Source organism: Myotis yumanensis, unplaced genomic scaffold (genome assembly GCF_028538775.1).
Source record: "Myotis yumanensis isolate MYYU_CA2020_CCGP unplaced genomic scaffold, mMyoYum1.0.hap1 SCAF_16, whole genome shotgun sequence".
Lineage (NCBI taxonomy): Eukaryota > Metazoa > Chordata > Mammalia > Chiroptera > Vespertilionidae > Myotis > Myotis yumanensis.
The window spans coordinates 11,267,344-11,284,275 of record NW_027223767.1 but is presented as its reverse complement, the minus strand read 5'-3'; the positions used below and the strand labels follow the sequence as shown (position 1 = coordinate 11,284,275).

Genomic DNA, 16,932 nt, shown 5'->3' with positions numbered 1-16,932 from the left:
TGCCCCCTTCCCCTGAGATCAGTGCCTTTGGCACCGAGCACCGTATCACCCCAGTCCCTGGCCCTGGGGCTTCCTCCCGAGACCTGCCTCTATCTGGGAGGCAGTCTTCACACACCTGCCTGTGCAGGGCCTGCATTCATCCCCAGGTGAGCCTGGCAGGCTGAGGGTCACCCTGAGGCTTGGCGCCCAGCAGGGCTGTGTCCGGACTGGATCCCACTTCGGTTCCAGGCCTGAGCCCCTTTCTTTGGTTCTCCTTAGCGGAGCAGTTTCACCCTTTCAGGGCGCTTTGACTTAGGAGCTAGAGCCGACTGTGGCATCAGAGGCTCACGGGACGAAGGTGGCCGCTGGGTGCCCACTCCGAGGACAGGGCTGCACGCGTGTCCTGGGAGGGGCCCGAGGGGCCAGCCCGGCTGGGAGAAGGCTCTTCTCTCTCCTGCCAGCGGCTCCCTTGAGGCTGGGGGCTTGCTGGGGAAGGGGTTGAGGTCAGGACTGGTGTTTAGGGTGCTCTCAGGTGGGCTACACTTCCCTGGGAGCAGGTATAACTGTGCAGCCAGAGCCCCCTCTGCATCAGGCATTCTGGGAGCCCCAGAGGCCGGGGGCCCTGAGGGACGTGGGTGATCAGGGGCCTGGGCTGATGCCATGTGGGAAAAGCCGACCCTCCTGCCTTCTTCTCCAGAAGCTGAGACCCCACTGATGCCGAGGGAGTGGGGGACGCTCATTGCTTGACCTCCCCATGTGGGGGCAGATCGGGGAGCAGACGGGTGCTCCAGCCAGCCTAGAACAGGCGTGGGTAGTGGGCATCTCATGAGGCTGGGTGATTCCTTGGGCGGGGTGGGGGGGGAACTCGCCCCTCCTCAGGGTGTCACTCTGGCAGCTCTGTCCATACCCATGGTAGGTGTGAGCAGGGGAGGCAGGCACCGCATCAGGAGCCCCCCGGGCTGGCCTAGTTCCCCCTGACTGGGAGAGGGAGACTACCGGGGCGTCCTCCCTGGTGCGGGCTCTCTCCTTGGCTTCTTGTCTAGGAGACCAGCCCTGGTGATGAGGGCACCTAGCTGGGCAGGACCGGCCCACCCAGGCCCATCTCCTACCTGATTTCTGTTTGAGTTTGGCCCCCATTCCCATTCCCCATTCTGTTTGAGTTTTGGCCCCGATGTCCCTTCCCCTGGGGCTCCTCGTGCAATCCGATGGCCTCAGGCATCTAACCCCTTCCCCTCCCAAGCACGGAGCCTCAGTACCAGGACCTGGCGGGGACACTGAGGCAGCCTCACATGCTGTTCTGAGAGGGAGGCGTACCAGTCCTCCTCCGGCTGAGGGAGAAAGGGGGAACCTCTGGCTCTAAGTTGGGTGTTCCTACTTAAGCTCAGGGTAGGGCTTTTGGGGTGTGGGAGGAGGTCACAGCCCGGATTCCTGAGGATTCCGGGGGTGGGGTATGTGTGGCCGGGGCTGGATCTGGCCACAGTGAGCCTCCGGCTCCTCCTCATTTAATGAAAGCTGGGCAGGGCTGCCGTGACCCCGTCTTGGGTGTGTGGGCCCTGCCAGCCCCCAGCCCGTGGCAGGTCGGCTTCCCCCGCACAGGCCCGGCCCTGCTCTCGGTTCCTTACCTTCACGGGGGCCTGGGGAACATGTGGTCAGAGCCGCATTTTATGAAAGCAGCTGCACCTCATGACGCGCTCTCTGTGCCGGGAGATTTATGGGGCTGCAGGGCTTTAATGGTTTCTGTGGGGTTAGTGTCCTCCCCCATTCATCCTGGCCGCTGTCTCCGAGGCAGATGGGTGACAAGCCTCCCCGCACTGGACAGGAAGGTATGGCGGGGTGGGGGAGGGGGGCTGACCACCCAAGCCTCCTCGGTAGGGGCAGCTCTGGGAAGCCCGGGGGCCTGCTGCAAGCAGCCCGTAAATCCAGGAGACCTCCAGGAGGCAGGGACCCTCCCTGGGCCTGTGGGGGAGGAGCACAGCGGCACCCCGGGGCCTGTGCCAAGGCCACGCCCCCAGGCTGCCCAGCAGGTTGTCTGTGTCAGGTGGGCTGGGCCAGCAGATGAATGAGCAACAACTGTATACTCGCTGACCTAGCAGCTTTCCTAGAACCTGGTCCCGGGGCCGGGACTGTGATCCCCAAATCTGCACGGGGGCGGGGAGAGGGGGGGACAGAGTCAGCGGGAAGCTGCCTCCTGCCCCTAACTGTCCAAGGTGGTGGCAACACCAGGCCCTCGAGGGCCCAGAGCTGACAGGCTCAGGTCTCCTGGGCCAGGGCTGCTGCTGGGCAGGGAGAGCGGCAGGCTTCGAGTGAGTGAGGGGAGGGCAGAGAGCATGTCCCACTTGGGAGGGACCCAAGCAGAGAGGGACCTAGAGCTCCCCCCTGCGCAGGTTGCCTTTGACACCTCCTCAGTGCCCAGCGTGGGACTCTCAAGGTCAGGGCACCCGGGAAGCACAGCCAGAGGGCTGCTTCTATGAAGGACACACGGGAGCTTCACCCTGCAGCTGGGGACGCAATAAACAGCTGCTGAGAGGACTCCCAGGCTGCCGGGTGCCTGCCCCATAGCCCCCTGCCCCTTGGCCAGAACCAGCCCAGCACTGGCACAGGCTGTTCTGGCTGACTCTGGCCTCCATGGGCTTGATCCTCAGTCCCCTTCTTGTCCCCTTGGGATCACAGCATCCCTCCAGAGCTAGGCACAGGCTTCTGCCGAGGGACAGAGGCATGTGCCCCTGCCAGCGGGAGGGGCAACGTGAGCGACAGCAGGGGAAGTCGGTCCTCACAACCGGCCCAGTAGCTGAGAAGGTCACCTGCATGAAAGGCCTTCCTGCGAGCCCCGGAATTGTGGGGGTGGCTGCGGGCCTGGCCGCCTGCAGGCAGGCTAACCCGCTGGCCGCTGCGGGCCGGGGTGTTGCTGCACAGGTGCGGGCAGCCCAGGACTGCAAGGCCAGGACACACGGCGCCTGGGGCCTGGGGCCGTGCTCTGGGGCTGTGCTCTGGAGCCGCTCCTTTTGCCGGGGTCTGTCCATCCTGCAGACAGCAGCGGGCCCCGGTGCCGCAGCTGCTGGGCGTTCTGGAGGAAGCCTCACCTGAATACGGGAGTTCTGGCCTCATTGGTGTCAGTTTAGGATGCCCTCAGTTTGAGGGGGCTCAGGTGTCCTGAGGACTGAGACTGGGTGGCCTGGGGCGAGTGTTGTGGGGTGTATGTAAGGGGTCCGCCCTCAGGGACATGGTCCTGGGGTGGGCAGAGCCACTGAGGTCACCATGCCAGCACCAGGCAGGCGATGTGCACTCCCAGAGACCCTGGTCCTTCCCAGCTCCAGCGGCAGGGCTGTTGCCGGGCCGTGCCATGCCGTGCGGCCTGAGCGCCGGGAGCCTGCTGAGCGGCTCTGCCTGAGGTCACTGCTTCAGTGTGTATTTTGAATATTTCAGCTGCATGTGCACTGCGGGGACTTGGCCCGTGCACTGCGTGTGCAGCTCATACTTGGTGGGCTGTGTAATGTGCGGAGGCGTTGCCAAGGGCAGCGGAAATGTGGACTTTTTCCAGTATAATCATGCGAATCCGACCACCACCCTCCCTGCTCCTTCCCGGGCCTGTGCCGTCTCACCCCTGCCAGGAGCTGCTGGGTGGGAGGGGCACAAGGGCCGGTGCTTTGTCCCAACCGACCAGTGTCCCCTGCACTGACCCCTGGATTCTCGAGAGCAGCGAGGTGTCCAGGGGTGGGTACACCCCCGGGCTGTGCCCTCAGTGTTAAGCAGGTGCCTTTCCCCGGGCTGGCCGAGCCTGGGGAAGTGGGGTGGGGGCTGCTCTCGATGCCCTGCCTGGTGGTCCAGGGCAATCCTGCGGGGAGGGGGGGGTGGGCGGGGGGCCTCCAGGTCAGGAAGGTGGGGCCGGTGGCAAGTCCTCCTGTGAAGGGCCAGGTCCTTGCAAGTGCAGGGAAGAGGAAGGCCTGGCCTCGCCCAGCCAGGTCTCAGGACGCGCGGCCTCCCCAGCTCTGCTCCCACCTGGCCTGCAGCCGAGGCCCAGCACCAGGAGTCCGGGGCTGGGGCTGCCAGAATGAAGCCCCACAGACAGGGCTCGAAGGACAGACATTTATTGTCTCACAGGACTAGAGGCTGGAAGCACTAGATCAAGGTGGCAGCAGGCCGGGCTCCTTCTGAGGCCTCTCTCCTGAGCTCGCAGGTGGCGCATTCTCACTCGCTGTCTTCACGTGGCTGTTCCTCCGTGTGTGTCCGAGTCCTGATCCCCTCTTATGAGGACAGCAGTAGCTTCATTTTAATGTAATCACCGCTTTAAAGACTGCCCCCTCCCCGCCGCCCCATCTCCAAATACGGTCACCTTCTGGGGCACTGGGGTTAGGACTGCCAACATGTGGATTTGGGCGTCACACTTCCGCGCATGACACCCACAGATGCTCAGGGCCTCAGATCAGTGCCAAGTTCTCCCGCGGCCCCAGCCAGAGGCGCCTTCTGCAGCATCCTCGTCGGCCACCCCTGCCCACCCTGGCTGGGACGCTGGCTGGCTGGCTGGGGTCTGTGGTCCCAGGCAGGGGGACAGCCGCATCCGGAGGGAGGCTCATTCTGTATTCTGCTCAGTCCTGAGGAGAGGAAGCCAGGGCTCTCAGGGAAGCGGGGGTGGCTCCCCGTTGCTTAGCTAAGGGGCACTCAGTTGCCACGGTGACCTCTGTCTGCACAGTCAAACACACACAACCCAGCCACTTCTCTCGGGCTGGAGGGTTCCCCGCCCCCATCAGAGTTCACACTGAGTGTTGAGTCCCTTGGTGACAAAAACATGGAAACGGTTGCCATGGCAGCCATTCTTTGGAGCCCTCAGACTGGAGTGCAAAGTTCAGGATGCCCAAGAACAGATGAAATGAAAATATGGGAAAATCTGCCACTTCCCTCACCCCAGAAGGATGCGTTGGATGGTGTTTCATGCTCCCCTGGGCCCAGCCATCCCTGCCCCTCCCATCACCCCGGGCCCAGGCGGGGAGAGGAGAGGCCCTGGGAATGAAGGTGGCAAAGAGGCCCACGGAATCCTTGGGAGAAGCAGGCCAGCCTGGGAGGCTGGGCTGGACTGTGGGTGGGCCCAGTGCCTGCAGCTGTAATTGGGCAGGCGATGTCCCCTAGGCACTGCCTGGGGACATGTCCTCCTGGTTGCTGAAGTCCCCGAGCCTGCTGTGACTCAGTTTCTCCATGTAATCTGGAGGGACAAGCGGCTGCCTCTTTCTCAGGGGGCACTCACATCCACTCAGCTGCCAGGGTAATCCTCAGCCTGGTCCAGGGGTGAAGGGTCCAGGGCATGCTCGGTGGGCTCAGCACCGGAAGGCACCCTGTTCTGACCAAGGGGATGGGAATATGGCCCTGGGCAGACAGACCTGGCCCAGAGTGCTGGAGTGCAGTCAGTTCCTACAGAATTCCTCCAGTCTTCCTGGACACTAGTAGACGAGGGTCTGAGTCCATTAATGGAGGTCATGGCAGAGGCCTCTCCCTTTATCCACTGGACTGGGGAGAATGAATGTGTCCCCCCACCAGCAGTTCCCCAAGTAGGCCCCACGGGGCTCTGGTGACTGAAATGCACCAAGTGGGCACTTGCACAACCAAACCCCCTCCCCGACACACACACACACCATTTACAGATGAAACTAGAGGCCCGGTGCACAACATTTGTGTCCCTCAGCCCAGCCTGTGCCCTCTTGCAGTCTAGGACCCCTTGGGGGATGTCCGACTGCCGGCTTAGTGGGGAGCAGGCCTAAGCTGGCAGTCGGACATCCCTTAGGGGTCCTTAGCGCTGCCATGGAGGTGGGAGAGGCTCCCGCCACCACCACTGTGCTCACTAGCCATGAACCCGGCTTCTGGCTGAGCGGGGGGGGAACACACTGACCACCAGGGGGCAGCTCCTGTATTGAGTGTCTGCCCCCTGGTGGCCAGTGCGCATCATAGCGACTGGTCATTCTGCTGTTTGGTCAATTTGCATATTAGGGCTTTATTATATAGGATGCTCTGAAAAGTCCTGCAGTAAGGGAATCTCTTGATTTTGTTTAAGCCAGTATTTGAAAAATAAGTTTTTTTTAAAGTATTTTCTAGTTTTAAAAAAGTCTCTTAATATCTTGTAGAAACAACATTCAGTGACTCAGTAGGGCACTGGTTCTTGGTGTGATCCTTGGGTCAGCAGCACATGGGAATTTGAGAAATGCGTATTCTCTTCCACCCCAAAAACTCGTGTTTTGATAAGCCCTTTGGGTTGAGAACCCATGTGCTAAGGGTGGACCACTGGTGGCCTGTGAGGTCCGAAACGATGGCGACTGCAGTGCTAGAGAATTGGGAGGAAGGGGAATGGCCTGGAGGAGGTGAGAGGTGAGGGGGAGGGAGGGAAGCATGGCAGGGATGGGAAGTGGGCAGCACACGAACCCTGGACGCTGGGAGAGGTGCTGTGGTCACCTTGAAGGGTGGGTTCAGGGTGCACTGCCCCTGAGCACTGAGCTCCCACCATGGTTTCTGAGGTTGCGTCAGGTGCGGGGTTGTGTGTCTGGAGGTGCCATGAGCTTGGTGCTAAGTGATTGGGGCCTTGGGAAATGCCTGGGGTCACCTGAGGAGGTCCTGTGTCCCGCCCCCCGCCTACTCGCCAGCAAGGAGTATCCAGGTGCGCTGAAGGCACCTGCCCTGGGCAGATGGATTCTCTTCCCAGAGTGCTGGGCGCGGGGGTCAGTTCCGTGGTTTTCTTCTTTCCTTCCTGGACCTAAGAGGGGGCTTGTCCCCAAAGGCAGGGCTGGGTGCTCCTTCAAAATGGGCATGAAGTGAGGCTTGAAGTGATGGCCCTGGCCCAGGTATCAGGAGGTGGGCTTCCAGGTTAGCTTTGCCACCATCCACCCCCTCCCCAGTGGGATGCCCGTGGTGCAGCCACTTCCCAGCTCTGGGTGTCCTTTTCCTCCCCATCAAACAGGCTGCCCCACTGTCAGCCTCGGGGAGGGTCAGGCAGACAGGGCCCACCGGGCCACAGGAGCCGGGCACAGGGGTGGCAGCCCCTGCTCCGCGCCCACCGCCCGCCTGTGCTTCCTTGCAGCCGTCCAGATCCACATCCTGAAGGCAGACAAGGCGGGGGACTGGTGGAAATTCACCGTGAGCATCATCTCCGTGTACAAGCAGGGCGCGAGCCGCATTCGGCGCGGTGACCAGAGCCTGTGGATCCGCTCGCGGGACATCGCTTGCAAGTGCCCCAAGATCAAGCCCCTCAAGAAGTACCTGCTGCTGGGCAACGCGGAGGACTCGCCGGACCAGAGCGGCATCGTGGCCGACAAGAGCAGCCTGGTGATCCAGTGGCGGGACACGTGGGCGCGGCGGCTGCGCAAGTTCCAGCAGCGCGAGAAGAAGGGCAAGTGCAAGAAGGCCTAGCGCGGAGGCAGCGGGGCGGGCGGGCCGGGCGGCACCGCAGCTGCCCGGGGCCCGCGAGGGCTTTCCCAGGTGGGGGCGGGGGGCGGGGCTACGGCGGGGGCGGGGCCTCGGCGGTGCCTCTCCTGGCGGCCCCGCCCCTCGCCCCACTCGGCGCGCCCCTGGCGAACCGCACGCGGGGAGGGGTGCAGGCCAGGCCAGGCCCTGGAGAAATGAGGACGAGACTTAGCTACCTCACGGGCTCCTTCCCGAGCAGGGACGCGCTTCCCTGGGGCCAGGCGGGTCGCCGCGGCGGGGGCGGGCAGCCCGATCTGGGCCCCAGGGCCTGACAGAATGCCCGCAGGTGGAGCCGCACCTGAGGCTGGCGGGCGGTTACGGAGAAGGGGACGTGAGGAGGAGAACTGTGAATTCTCAGGCCCCCAGTTGGGCCAGGGGCTGAGCGAGCCCGGCCAAACCATCACCCAAACGTAAAAGACTGAAAATCCCCACCTTTTCCCTGACCCTTCTTTGTCACAGGACCCCCTGGTTGGGACAACTTGGGCCCCATCTGAAGGGGCCAGACAGGCATTTGGGGGCAGCAGGGTTCCCCATAGACGGTGGTCCATTGCCACCTGCTGCACTGGTCCTCCTGGGTGGGGCGAAGCAGGAACCCTGGCTGCCCCCCCACCCCCCCAGCTGGGGTTTAGGTGCAGCCCAGGATTCTGGCCCAGGCAGAGGGCTGTGGACCCAAAGACACCCCTGAGAAGCTCGAGCCGGGTGGTCATGCCTCACTGAGCTGCCTGCCGGAGGAGGCACGGGGAAGGCACAACCTCCCAGCGAGTTTCCTCTTTGGAAACTTGGAACCAGCCCCTTTATGACATTTTCCAGGGGAGGGGACGGGCTCGGGCTGGGTTTATGGCAGTGACACTATTTGTGTAATGACATCAGCTCCCACCAGGCCCCTCAGCAGTGTTTGCAGCTGGGAAGGGCCTGGATGGGTATGGAATGCAGGCTGCAAAGGCGGTTAACCCGGCTGGGGGAAGGGGCTGGCTGAGTCAGGACCGGGTCTGTTGGCTCAGCAGGGCACAGTGTGCCCGCGCCATGGGCAGGCCAGGCCAGGAATGACCAGGTTCGGGGAACCACGGAAACCATGACCACTTCCTGCTGCTGCCCTCACTCCTGGCTCCAAGGGGCAGCGGCTGCTGGGCCGAGAAAGCCTGCTGCAGCAACCCCCGCCCCCAGCTGCCTGCACCTGTCTTGGTCTACCCCAGGCAGAGCCTTGCCTACCCTTCCCGGCTGTCCCCTTTGTGGGGGCCCCCCATGCCCTCCTTTCCAAAGCTCAGAGACACTGCCTTCAAGCAGGCAGCCCCCACAGGGCCTGTTCCTATGCCCGGGCCCACGGTCTCCCTTCCCGAGCTCAGCACCTGGCACAGAGTTAGCGGCCTGGCTTCCTCCTCACTCAGGACACTGGCTTCACTCTCCTCCGAGTTTGCCTGCTCAGAAGGGTCACCCTGAGTGTGAAGCCCGCCCTTGGCCGCTTCGGCCCGCGTCCTGGCTGCCGTGGAGCGCGCACCTGCCCTGTGCCTGGCACTTTACCCACACACCCCCCTGTGGCCCTCACGACAGCCCCGTGAGACAGGGATCCTTGCCCATCTCACCAGCAGGGAAACGGAAGCACATGTGCCCAAGGCCACCAGAAAAAGCGGCAGAACTGGACTCGCAGTCCAGGGCCAGGCTTGCTGACCACGGCCCTGCTGCCCTGGCCCGCTGCGCACCAGCTCCCACTGGCCCTGGTGGCACCTGGCGAATGGAGTGTGTGGGGTGGGCGCAATGACATTTTCAGAGGCGGAGCAGGGGTGGTGGGTGAGGCGCACAAACACGATTTGTAGGTTAAAGGTTCTGAAAGGGGCCTCGGCTGGTCTAAGACACAGCAGAAAGGACATTTGGCTGCCTGGCCGGGGGTGGGGGTGTGTTTGGGGTGTGTGTGTGGAGGGATTCCAGGGGAGACTGGCTGGCAGAGGTATCCCCGTGCGGGAGAGAGGACAGAATGGCCCTGGGGAGGGAGATTTGTCTTCCCGGGACTCCAGGCCCAAGACTGGAGCATAGAGACCGTTCTCCTAGCTGTGAGCCCTCTGACGCCAGCGTGGTTCGCCGAGTGCCGTTAGCGCCTCGCAGGCCTTGGCATTTTGCTGGCCCACAGTCCTGTACAGGCACTCACTGCTTGGGCTGGCCCTGTTCTGTTTACACCGGTCCGGCTTCTCTGCCTGCCTGTCCAGAAGGGCGTGGCAGCCCCGCCACCTCCCACCCTGGGTCTGAGTCACCCAGGTCCATCCGAGGGCCAGTACGGGTGGTCTCCGAGGCCCCCAGCCTGCCAAGCAATAATACATCTTGCTTTAAACTCAACCAGCCTCACCCTCCTGCTCTGCCCCTGAGGGCAAAGGCCACCCAGTCCACCCAGCAGCCTGGCCCCTGGGCCACGTGTCAGGGCGGCCGGATTTGTCACCACAGGCCTCCCCATCTCACTGACCCAGCCGGAACCCAGCCCCCAACTTCAGCGGCGAGGACCCCTCCCTGAGGAAGCACCTCTTCCACCAGGAGGAGATGAATAGGAACTGAGGTGTGCCCGTTTGTACAGTTAGGAAGGGATGTAAAATGAACTAGATTTTGATTCTGAAGAGTGTATTAACCAGAATTGTGATATGTAGGTATTTGAAGAAAAACACCAGATTAGTCCTTTTTTGTTTTAAAAGATTCCCCAGTTGTCCTTTTTCTTACCTGCTGGGTGGTCTGGAGCCCCTGACAGCGGGGTGGCTGCTTTACTGAGCATAGTAAAGAAGACAGGGTGGAGGAGGGGAACACGCTGCCCGGACTCACCTGCAGCCCTGCTTCTGTCCCGAGCAGGGCGGGAGGCAGCCCCGCAGGTCCTGGGAAGTGGGCGGGAGGCTGTGAGCTGCCCCAGGCCCCCAGTGACCTGGAATTCCGCCTCCACAGTAGCGCGCAGGAAATGGGTATCGACTTTCTTGGGTTGGCCCCAGGTTGGAATGAGACCGAAATTGAGAAGATTCTGAGCAATCAGGAAATGATCCCTCCAGGAAACTGAAAAGCATTGGGACCTCAATGCTCAAAGGAAGCGCCCCTATCACACCCCACGAGAGACTGAGAGTAGACCAACTAGACTCACCGATGGGGTTCCTGGGCCACGGTTCACAGCCGCAGCCATGCCATGCCCCAGGGGCATCACAGTGTGTACCCCGAGGCCTCGCCCCTGCCACCCCAGCCAGCCCACTCCTCCTCATTGGCCATCCTCCCACCCCCGCTCCTGGGTGCACTACCCCCCACCCCCGGCGTTCCGGAATTCTGTTCACTCAGAATGGTAAATGTTTAGTTGTGACCATGACATTGGGTCAGTGCTCCTTTCCAATGCATACTAATATATTATGGTTATTATATATGAATATATTTAATGACATGGAAAAAGTTGTGGATTTTTTAAAGTTTTTTTTGTTTGTTTAGAGTTGTAATGGACCCAGATGGAACTTGTAACGTGGGCCCCACATGATAGAACTAAATTCAGATATCAATTAAATAAACTCTTGTACACTGTTCTCTGTCTCCCAGTCTTCACTGGTGGTCTGAGCTGGGGGGGAGGGGGGGAGGTGGGCATGCGGGAGAGGGGAGGACGGCAGGTCTTTGTGCCATTTAAGGAACGTGGATTCTGTGCTAAGAACTCCCAGCAGGACAGAGCCTGGGACAGAGCTCCAACTACCAAAAAACAGATAAATAAAAAACAAAAAGGAGCTGAACCGGTTTGGCTCAGTGGGTAGAGCGTCAAACCTGAAGGGTCCCAGGTTTGATTCCGGTCAAGGGCATGTGCCTTGGTTGCAGGCACATCCCCAGTGGGGGGTGTGCAGGAGGCAGCTGATCGATCTCTCTCACCGATGTTTCTGGCTCTCTATCCCTCTCCCTTCTTCTCTGTAAAAAATCAATAAAATATTTAAACAAAAAGGAAAAGGCAGCTTTGCTGCAAAGTCCTGGGGCCAAAAGTCTCTCAAATGGGTTGAGCTGTATTTAACCCTTTGAGTGCCAACCAATATCCTAGGAACTATGCTAAAACTGCCAAGGCATTTTTGCTGATTTTACAGCAGTTTAGGAAAAAAAATTATGAATCACAAGTAAATGAAGTTACATATTCAAAAACTTAAGGAAACCTTTACTACATTGACATATTTAGCAATATCATCATCACTAATAAAAGCAGACTTAGAACTGGACGCCATTTCGAAGCTTTGATAGCGCTCCTGGCACTTTTGGCGAAAGACGGGAGGAGCGCGATCACGCTCCCCGGCACTCTAGGGGTTAAGTCCCCCCAAACCATCCCTGGGATCCTTACCACTCCTTGGGGCTCCAGGTCCGGGCACCACAGGGGTGGGCACACAGGTACTCTCCCCACCTGATCCAAAACCTGCAAGCAGAGGCTTTGCCTCTCATGGAACATTTCCTGAAAGCCAAGAGGAGACTCTGGGGAGAAGACAGCAGGGTTAGTCAAACTCGGAATGTTTCGGGCCATTGCTCAAGGCTTTGTGCAGTGCAGGGCCGGGGCTGAGCTCACTGGGTTTCTGAGAAAGTATATTTAAATCTCCAAATGGTTGTGATTTCTTTATTACACAAACAATCCAGCCATTAGGAACACGTTGTGTTGCTATGCAGCGCAGCCGATCGGCACCAGGAGGCTGTCATTTCTGCACCTGGCTGGTTTGTAGACAAGTCTCCGCCATGGGGCTGGGCTGGCCCCTCAGCGCGCCGATTCCGCTGGCACCTGGCAGGTGTGGAGCCCGTGCCTGCGGCATGGGGCGCTGGATGTGGTGCCCTCGCCTCTTCTCAGGAAGAAACAGGCCAGCCCAGCTCCTCACAGGGTCCGGCTGGGGACCAGGAACTGTTCTTGGAGCCAGGGGTCAGAGCCGGGGCAGCCCCAGACAGGGCTGGCCTTGAGTCCGATCAGTCCCAGGAGTAAGTCCCTGCTGGAGCGGCACTTCCTGACCCTGGGTGGTCGGGGTGGAGGTAGGTCTCGGGTGGCCAGGCAGGCCAGGAAGAAAACCCACAGTTTCTGCAGAGTCGGGCTCTTCCCAAGGCCAGTTCGGACCCCGCTGGGCCCCTGCAGGGCTGAAGGCCGAGAGGCCTGGCCAGAGTTTGTGCTGCACTCGGAACTCTGCCAGCTCTGGTCATTCTCTTCACAGGCCCAGTCCTCCCGATATGGCTGTTGCCTGTCCTTCCCAAAGACGCTGTCTATGATCGAGGGGCCTGTCCTTGGGGACGCCTCCACTGCCGGGCCCTGTGCTGGCAGCTGCAGCCCGTCCCAGGCTGGAGGGAGACAGATTGGTCAGAGACACACTGGAGCGTGATGGAAGCTGCCGCTGCCTCCGGCCCGTCTCACTCTCTATGGAGAGAGGGCATTGACAGAGGCCACGCTCAATGCAGGGCGTAAGCTGGGTCACTGCTAAGAGCTGGCCAAGTGGTCAGGAAAGCCCACGCTGGAGGCTGGAATGGTTAGGCACAAGGAAGCCGAGTGACCCCAGCAGGACTCGGGGCCCAGCGCAGTCCAGTCCAACGCCCAGAGCCTGCCGGGTGCGAGGCCTCCCAGGGCCTCTGGCTGTCAGAGCCGCGCTCCTTCCTGAAGCCCGCCCCGCCCTTCCCGACATGCTGCCTCCGCATGGCAGACACACTCCTGGGTTTCAGACTTCGTCGCACAGACACCTCTCCTCTGCTCTTTTAAGACTAAATAAAGACGTAAGAAATACGCCAAGAAAAACTGGGAGTGGGCACCAAACAGCCAGTGAGAAACACAGCGCCGGACGGATGAACTCATCGCTTTATCAGACCGGAGGCTCACGGGACAGCAGCTCCTTTCTGCAAAGAGGTGACTTGGGAAGAAGTCAGAAGTACAGAGCAACGAGAGGAAAGGTGAATCCTGGCTCCCTTTTTTAAATAAAGGGGGGGAACTCCACTCAACCCGGGGGGCTACTGACTAGACAAACGATGGTCTTCAGTCTTTGCCAAGAGCTCTCATGCCACCCGAAGCTGGAGCAGCAGGGGTGAGGGCTCAGGGAAGCCGAGGAGAGAGGCAGGAGGCTGGCGGGCGGGCTGAGGGTCGGGGCTCTGCTGGCCCAAGAGGTCAGGAGCAGACTGGCCTGGGACTAATACAGACTAAGCTCAGCTACAGCTAATGAAGTTTTAACGGAGCAGAAGTCCCCATTGTAACCAGCTATCTGGATTCCTTTATATGGTATCCAGACTAGAAATGCTTATCATTAATAACCAGTTAAGTTAAACAATACTTACACTGTTATTTCACTCAAGTCTATTTCCACTGAAAAAACGCCCGAGGTATGGGCGCCACATCCCGCCCTCGCCTTTCCTCTCTGCTCCGTGAGGTCTCGCTGCTCACAGGACAGACGCAGAGCAAGGCCACCCGGGCTGCGCCCCTGGCACCTGTGAGAGGAAGGGCAGGCCTTCCCAAACCCGGCCAGATAGTGCCACGTGATGTTAGCTGTCACCCTAGAGTGGCTCCAGGCAACAGGCCCCCAGAGTGATTGGGGAATGCCTCGCCACTTCCGGTCTGCCCTTCGCTGCAGAGTGGGGTGGCTGTCTCCTGGGAGAAGTGCACCCCAAGAAAGCTAAGTAAGGAGCAGGGAGCCGTCCTGCGCAGCACGCCTACCTCTGGGCGTGCACTGCCTGAGTCTGGATGGCAGGTCCCTGCAGTCCGACCTGGTCAGGCTCCCACCCCCTCCACCCCCCTGTCCCCCATCCCCTCCCCGCACCCCACCCCGCCTGCAGGTCCAGAGAAGTGAGGTTGCTGGTCCGGGTCTCCGGGCTGCAGAGCTGGCGGGCCTCGGGCCCACTCCTCCCGAGAACAGAAGCTGTTGTGTGCAGACATCAGCTCAGTGTTTGGCTTGAAAAGGCCTTTCCGTGCGGCGGAGCCAGAACGCCGTGGCTCCGTTTCAAAGACGCCCACGAGTTGCCGGGCTCCGTGCTGAGCAAGTCAAGAGGAGGTGAGAAAGTCAAACAGACCTTCAATGCAGCCTCCCATGAGCCCCAAAGTGGGGGCTCCAAGGAGACACTGTTTACAGATTTGGGGTTTTGCACGACACACTGAAAGCCGTGGCTCTCAGATTCCTGATCTGCTGTGGGTGATCCATCGGCAACCACTCCGCTCCCCGCCCCCCAGCAGAATGCACCCCTGGCCCCAGTCCAGCGCGGCTCCTCTCCTTCCGACCCTGCCCATCCCGAAGTACGCCTGCTCCCTTCCCTCTCCTGGGCTCTGCAATCCAGGTCCCCAATGGACAGCGTGGCTCACTCATACCTGCCTCTGCTCCCAGCCCTCTCACCCCATTAGTCTGTCCACAGGGGGTCAGGTGACACCCTCGTGTGCGCAGGTGCCCACAGTATCGAGGAAACCCACCAACCATCCCCAGGACTCCCCCGCACAGGCCTGTCCTCTGCTTTGCCTCAGGGAAGTCTTGTGCTTTGGAACCTGCCCCATTACCAACGCGAATTCTTTCCCCTTTTGCCAGAGGGCCAAGCAAGGCTAGCTGGCCCGGCCTGCTTTCTGCACAGGCAGGAGAGGGCACGGAGCTGGCCCTCTGCCCTCTCACCTGGAAGTCGCCAACACCCGCAGGGGCCGGACCGCCTGCAGGCCTGCTCCCCGTCTGCCCTTTCCCATGGGGGCACTCACACGCCGGGTTGCCAGAACCAGGTTAGGAGCCAAACAAGGCCCCTGACTCCATACGCCCCGCCTTTCCTTTCCCAGACTGACCTCTTCCCTCCCCACCACCTCATGCACCGGCCGCATTCTGGCTGCTGATCAAGTTGTTTCAGCCTTGGAAACGGTCACTGTCACCGCAGAAATGAGACAAACTGTGCCTCTGGGTCTGAAGGCAGCTCCGCTGAGTCCAGAGAGGCTGCAGCAATGGCAGCACGACCAGGAGCGGGGCGCCTGGCGGGGACGTGGGCAGGGAGCGGGGTACACACTGACACCGCGCCTGTCAGCCCTCGCGTCACTCCCTCCGCCCTGGCTGGACAACGTGGCCTTGACCGTTCGCTTATTTCCTACATGGACACACGACCTCCTAGCAGACCAGACATTCCCGGTTACTCACTGCCTGTGCGCTCGGTACCATCCCCCAGGGCGCCAGCGCACTTTGAGGTGGGTGGACTCCATTGTAGCTGTGGCAGCGCCCACTCGAGGAACCTTGGGCTGGCACAGAAACGACCAAGGCAGGACCCTAGAGGGCCACACTGGGCCTGAGACTCCATCGGCTCCGGGGCTGCCACGCAGTTTGCTTTGACCAAAGCCACGCACATGGAGAGTTCAGAGCTTTGAGGGGATTTATTGAGAGCAGTTTCCGTGTATCAAAAGGTGCTGAGCTTCTCTCCGTCGCCGGCAGGAGTCTAGCTGGTGGCCCCGTTATTGCCACTAGCTGGTAGGCCAGACCGCAACCACCACAATAGCCACGAGCAGCAATAAAATCACCATTATCATCCCTGAAAAACAGAAGCAGAAGAGACCCCTGTGAGTGATCCACGTGGACGAGCATCCCGCGCCCTGAGCATCTTCAGGGAGGACGGCAGGTGCCGCCCATCTGTTCCCGGGGAGCCTTTACTTTGTGCTTCGAGGTGTGTTGGGCGCCCAGGGCACGGCCGCTGCAAACTCTGCTGTGGGCAGTGGGTGCAGAAGGGAGGCTCCGGGGACGCTGGCGAGTCTGCAACCCACCACCTTGAGAGTTGTGCAGCAAAGTGCAGGAGCTCCTGACAGCAGGGCTGGGGGGGATCCAGGGAGGGCCCCCATCCAGCACTGTGTACGCTCGGCCCCCAGGTCTAGCTTCTGTGTGCAGCCCGACCCTGTTTCCTGTTTGCATTGATGAGACACCGAGAAAGGAAAGGGCTCCTGAGTTTACAAAGAAATTCATTCTAGAATCTGTTATCTCCACCATCCACACGGCTTTGCCTTTTCTTTTTTTTCAAATATATTTTTTTATTGATTTTTACAGAGAGGAAGGGAGAGGGATAGAGAGTTAGAAACATCGATGAGAGAGAAACACCGATCAGCTGCCTCCTGCACATCCCCTACTGGGGATGTGCCTGCAACCCAGGTACATGCCCTTGACCGGAATCGAACCTGGGACCCTTCAGTCCGCAGGATGATGCTCTATCCACTGAGCCAAACCGGTTAGGGCACGGCTTTGCCTTTTCTTCTTGAGTCCAAGATACTTATGTCAGCCATCTGTGAAAATATGCAATAGACGGGCTTTTCTTCCCAGGTACGTTTTTGTTAGTATTTTTTTCTGTTTTAGTTCCTAACATTTCTTGGCTGGAAGACAAAGGCCAGCATCAGCCCTCGGGCCAGTCTGCTCCCTGTCTGTGCCCAGCTCCACCCACACTACCACCTGCCAACCCCACCCGCCTCTCCAGCGCATCCTGGGACAGGACTGCCCACTCCTGCAGCGCCGATGAAGAGGCCCACGAGAACGCCCACCCTTCGCTCACTGACTTCCACGCTTCCCGGTGTGTGGTGAGTGCTGACCACACCAGGCACCCGAG

The 16,932-nt window shown here is 60.4% G+C and overlaps 2 protein-coding genes across 3 annotated transcripts in view; one reads left to right on the top strand and one right to left on the bottom strand.

The window, feature by feature from the left end:
• NTN1 (netrin 1) overlaps positions 1-7,423 on the top strand; it is a 188,671-nt gene extending 181,248 nt beyond the window's left edge. For both annotated transcript variants that reach the window (XM_070393536.1, XM_070393535.1), the window contains exon 7: positions 7,034-7,423. In XM_070393536.1, coding sequence (XP_070249637.1) covers positions 7,034-7,362 — 329 coding nt within the window. In that variant the 3' untranslated portion in view covers positions 7,363-7,423. The remainder of the gene's footprint in view (positions 1-7,033) is intronic.
• An 8,283-nt stretch (positions 7,424-15,706) lies between these two features.
• The window catches only part of STX8 (syntaxin 8), a 236,132-nt gene continuing 234,906 nt past the window's right edge, over positions 15,707-16,932 (bottom strand). Inside the window, exon 8 of the mRNA XM_070392906.1 lies at positions 15,707-15,876. Coding sequence (XP_070249007.1) covers positions 15,809-15,876 — 68 coding nt within the window. The 3' untranslated portion in view covers positions 15,707-15,808. The remainder of the gene's footprint in view (positions 15,877-16,932) is intronic.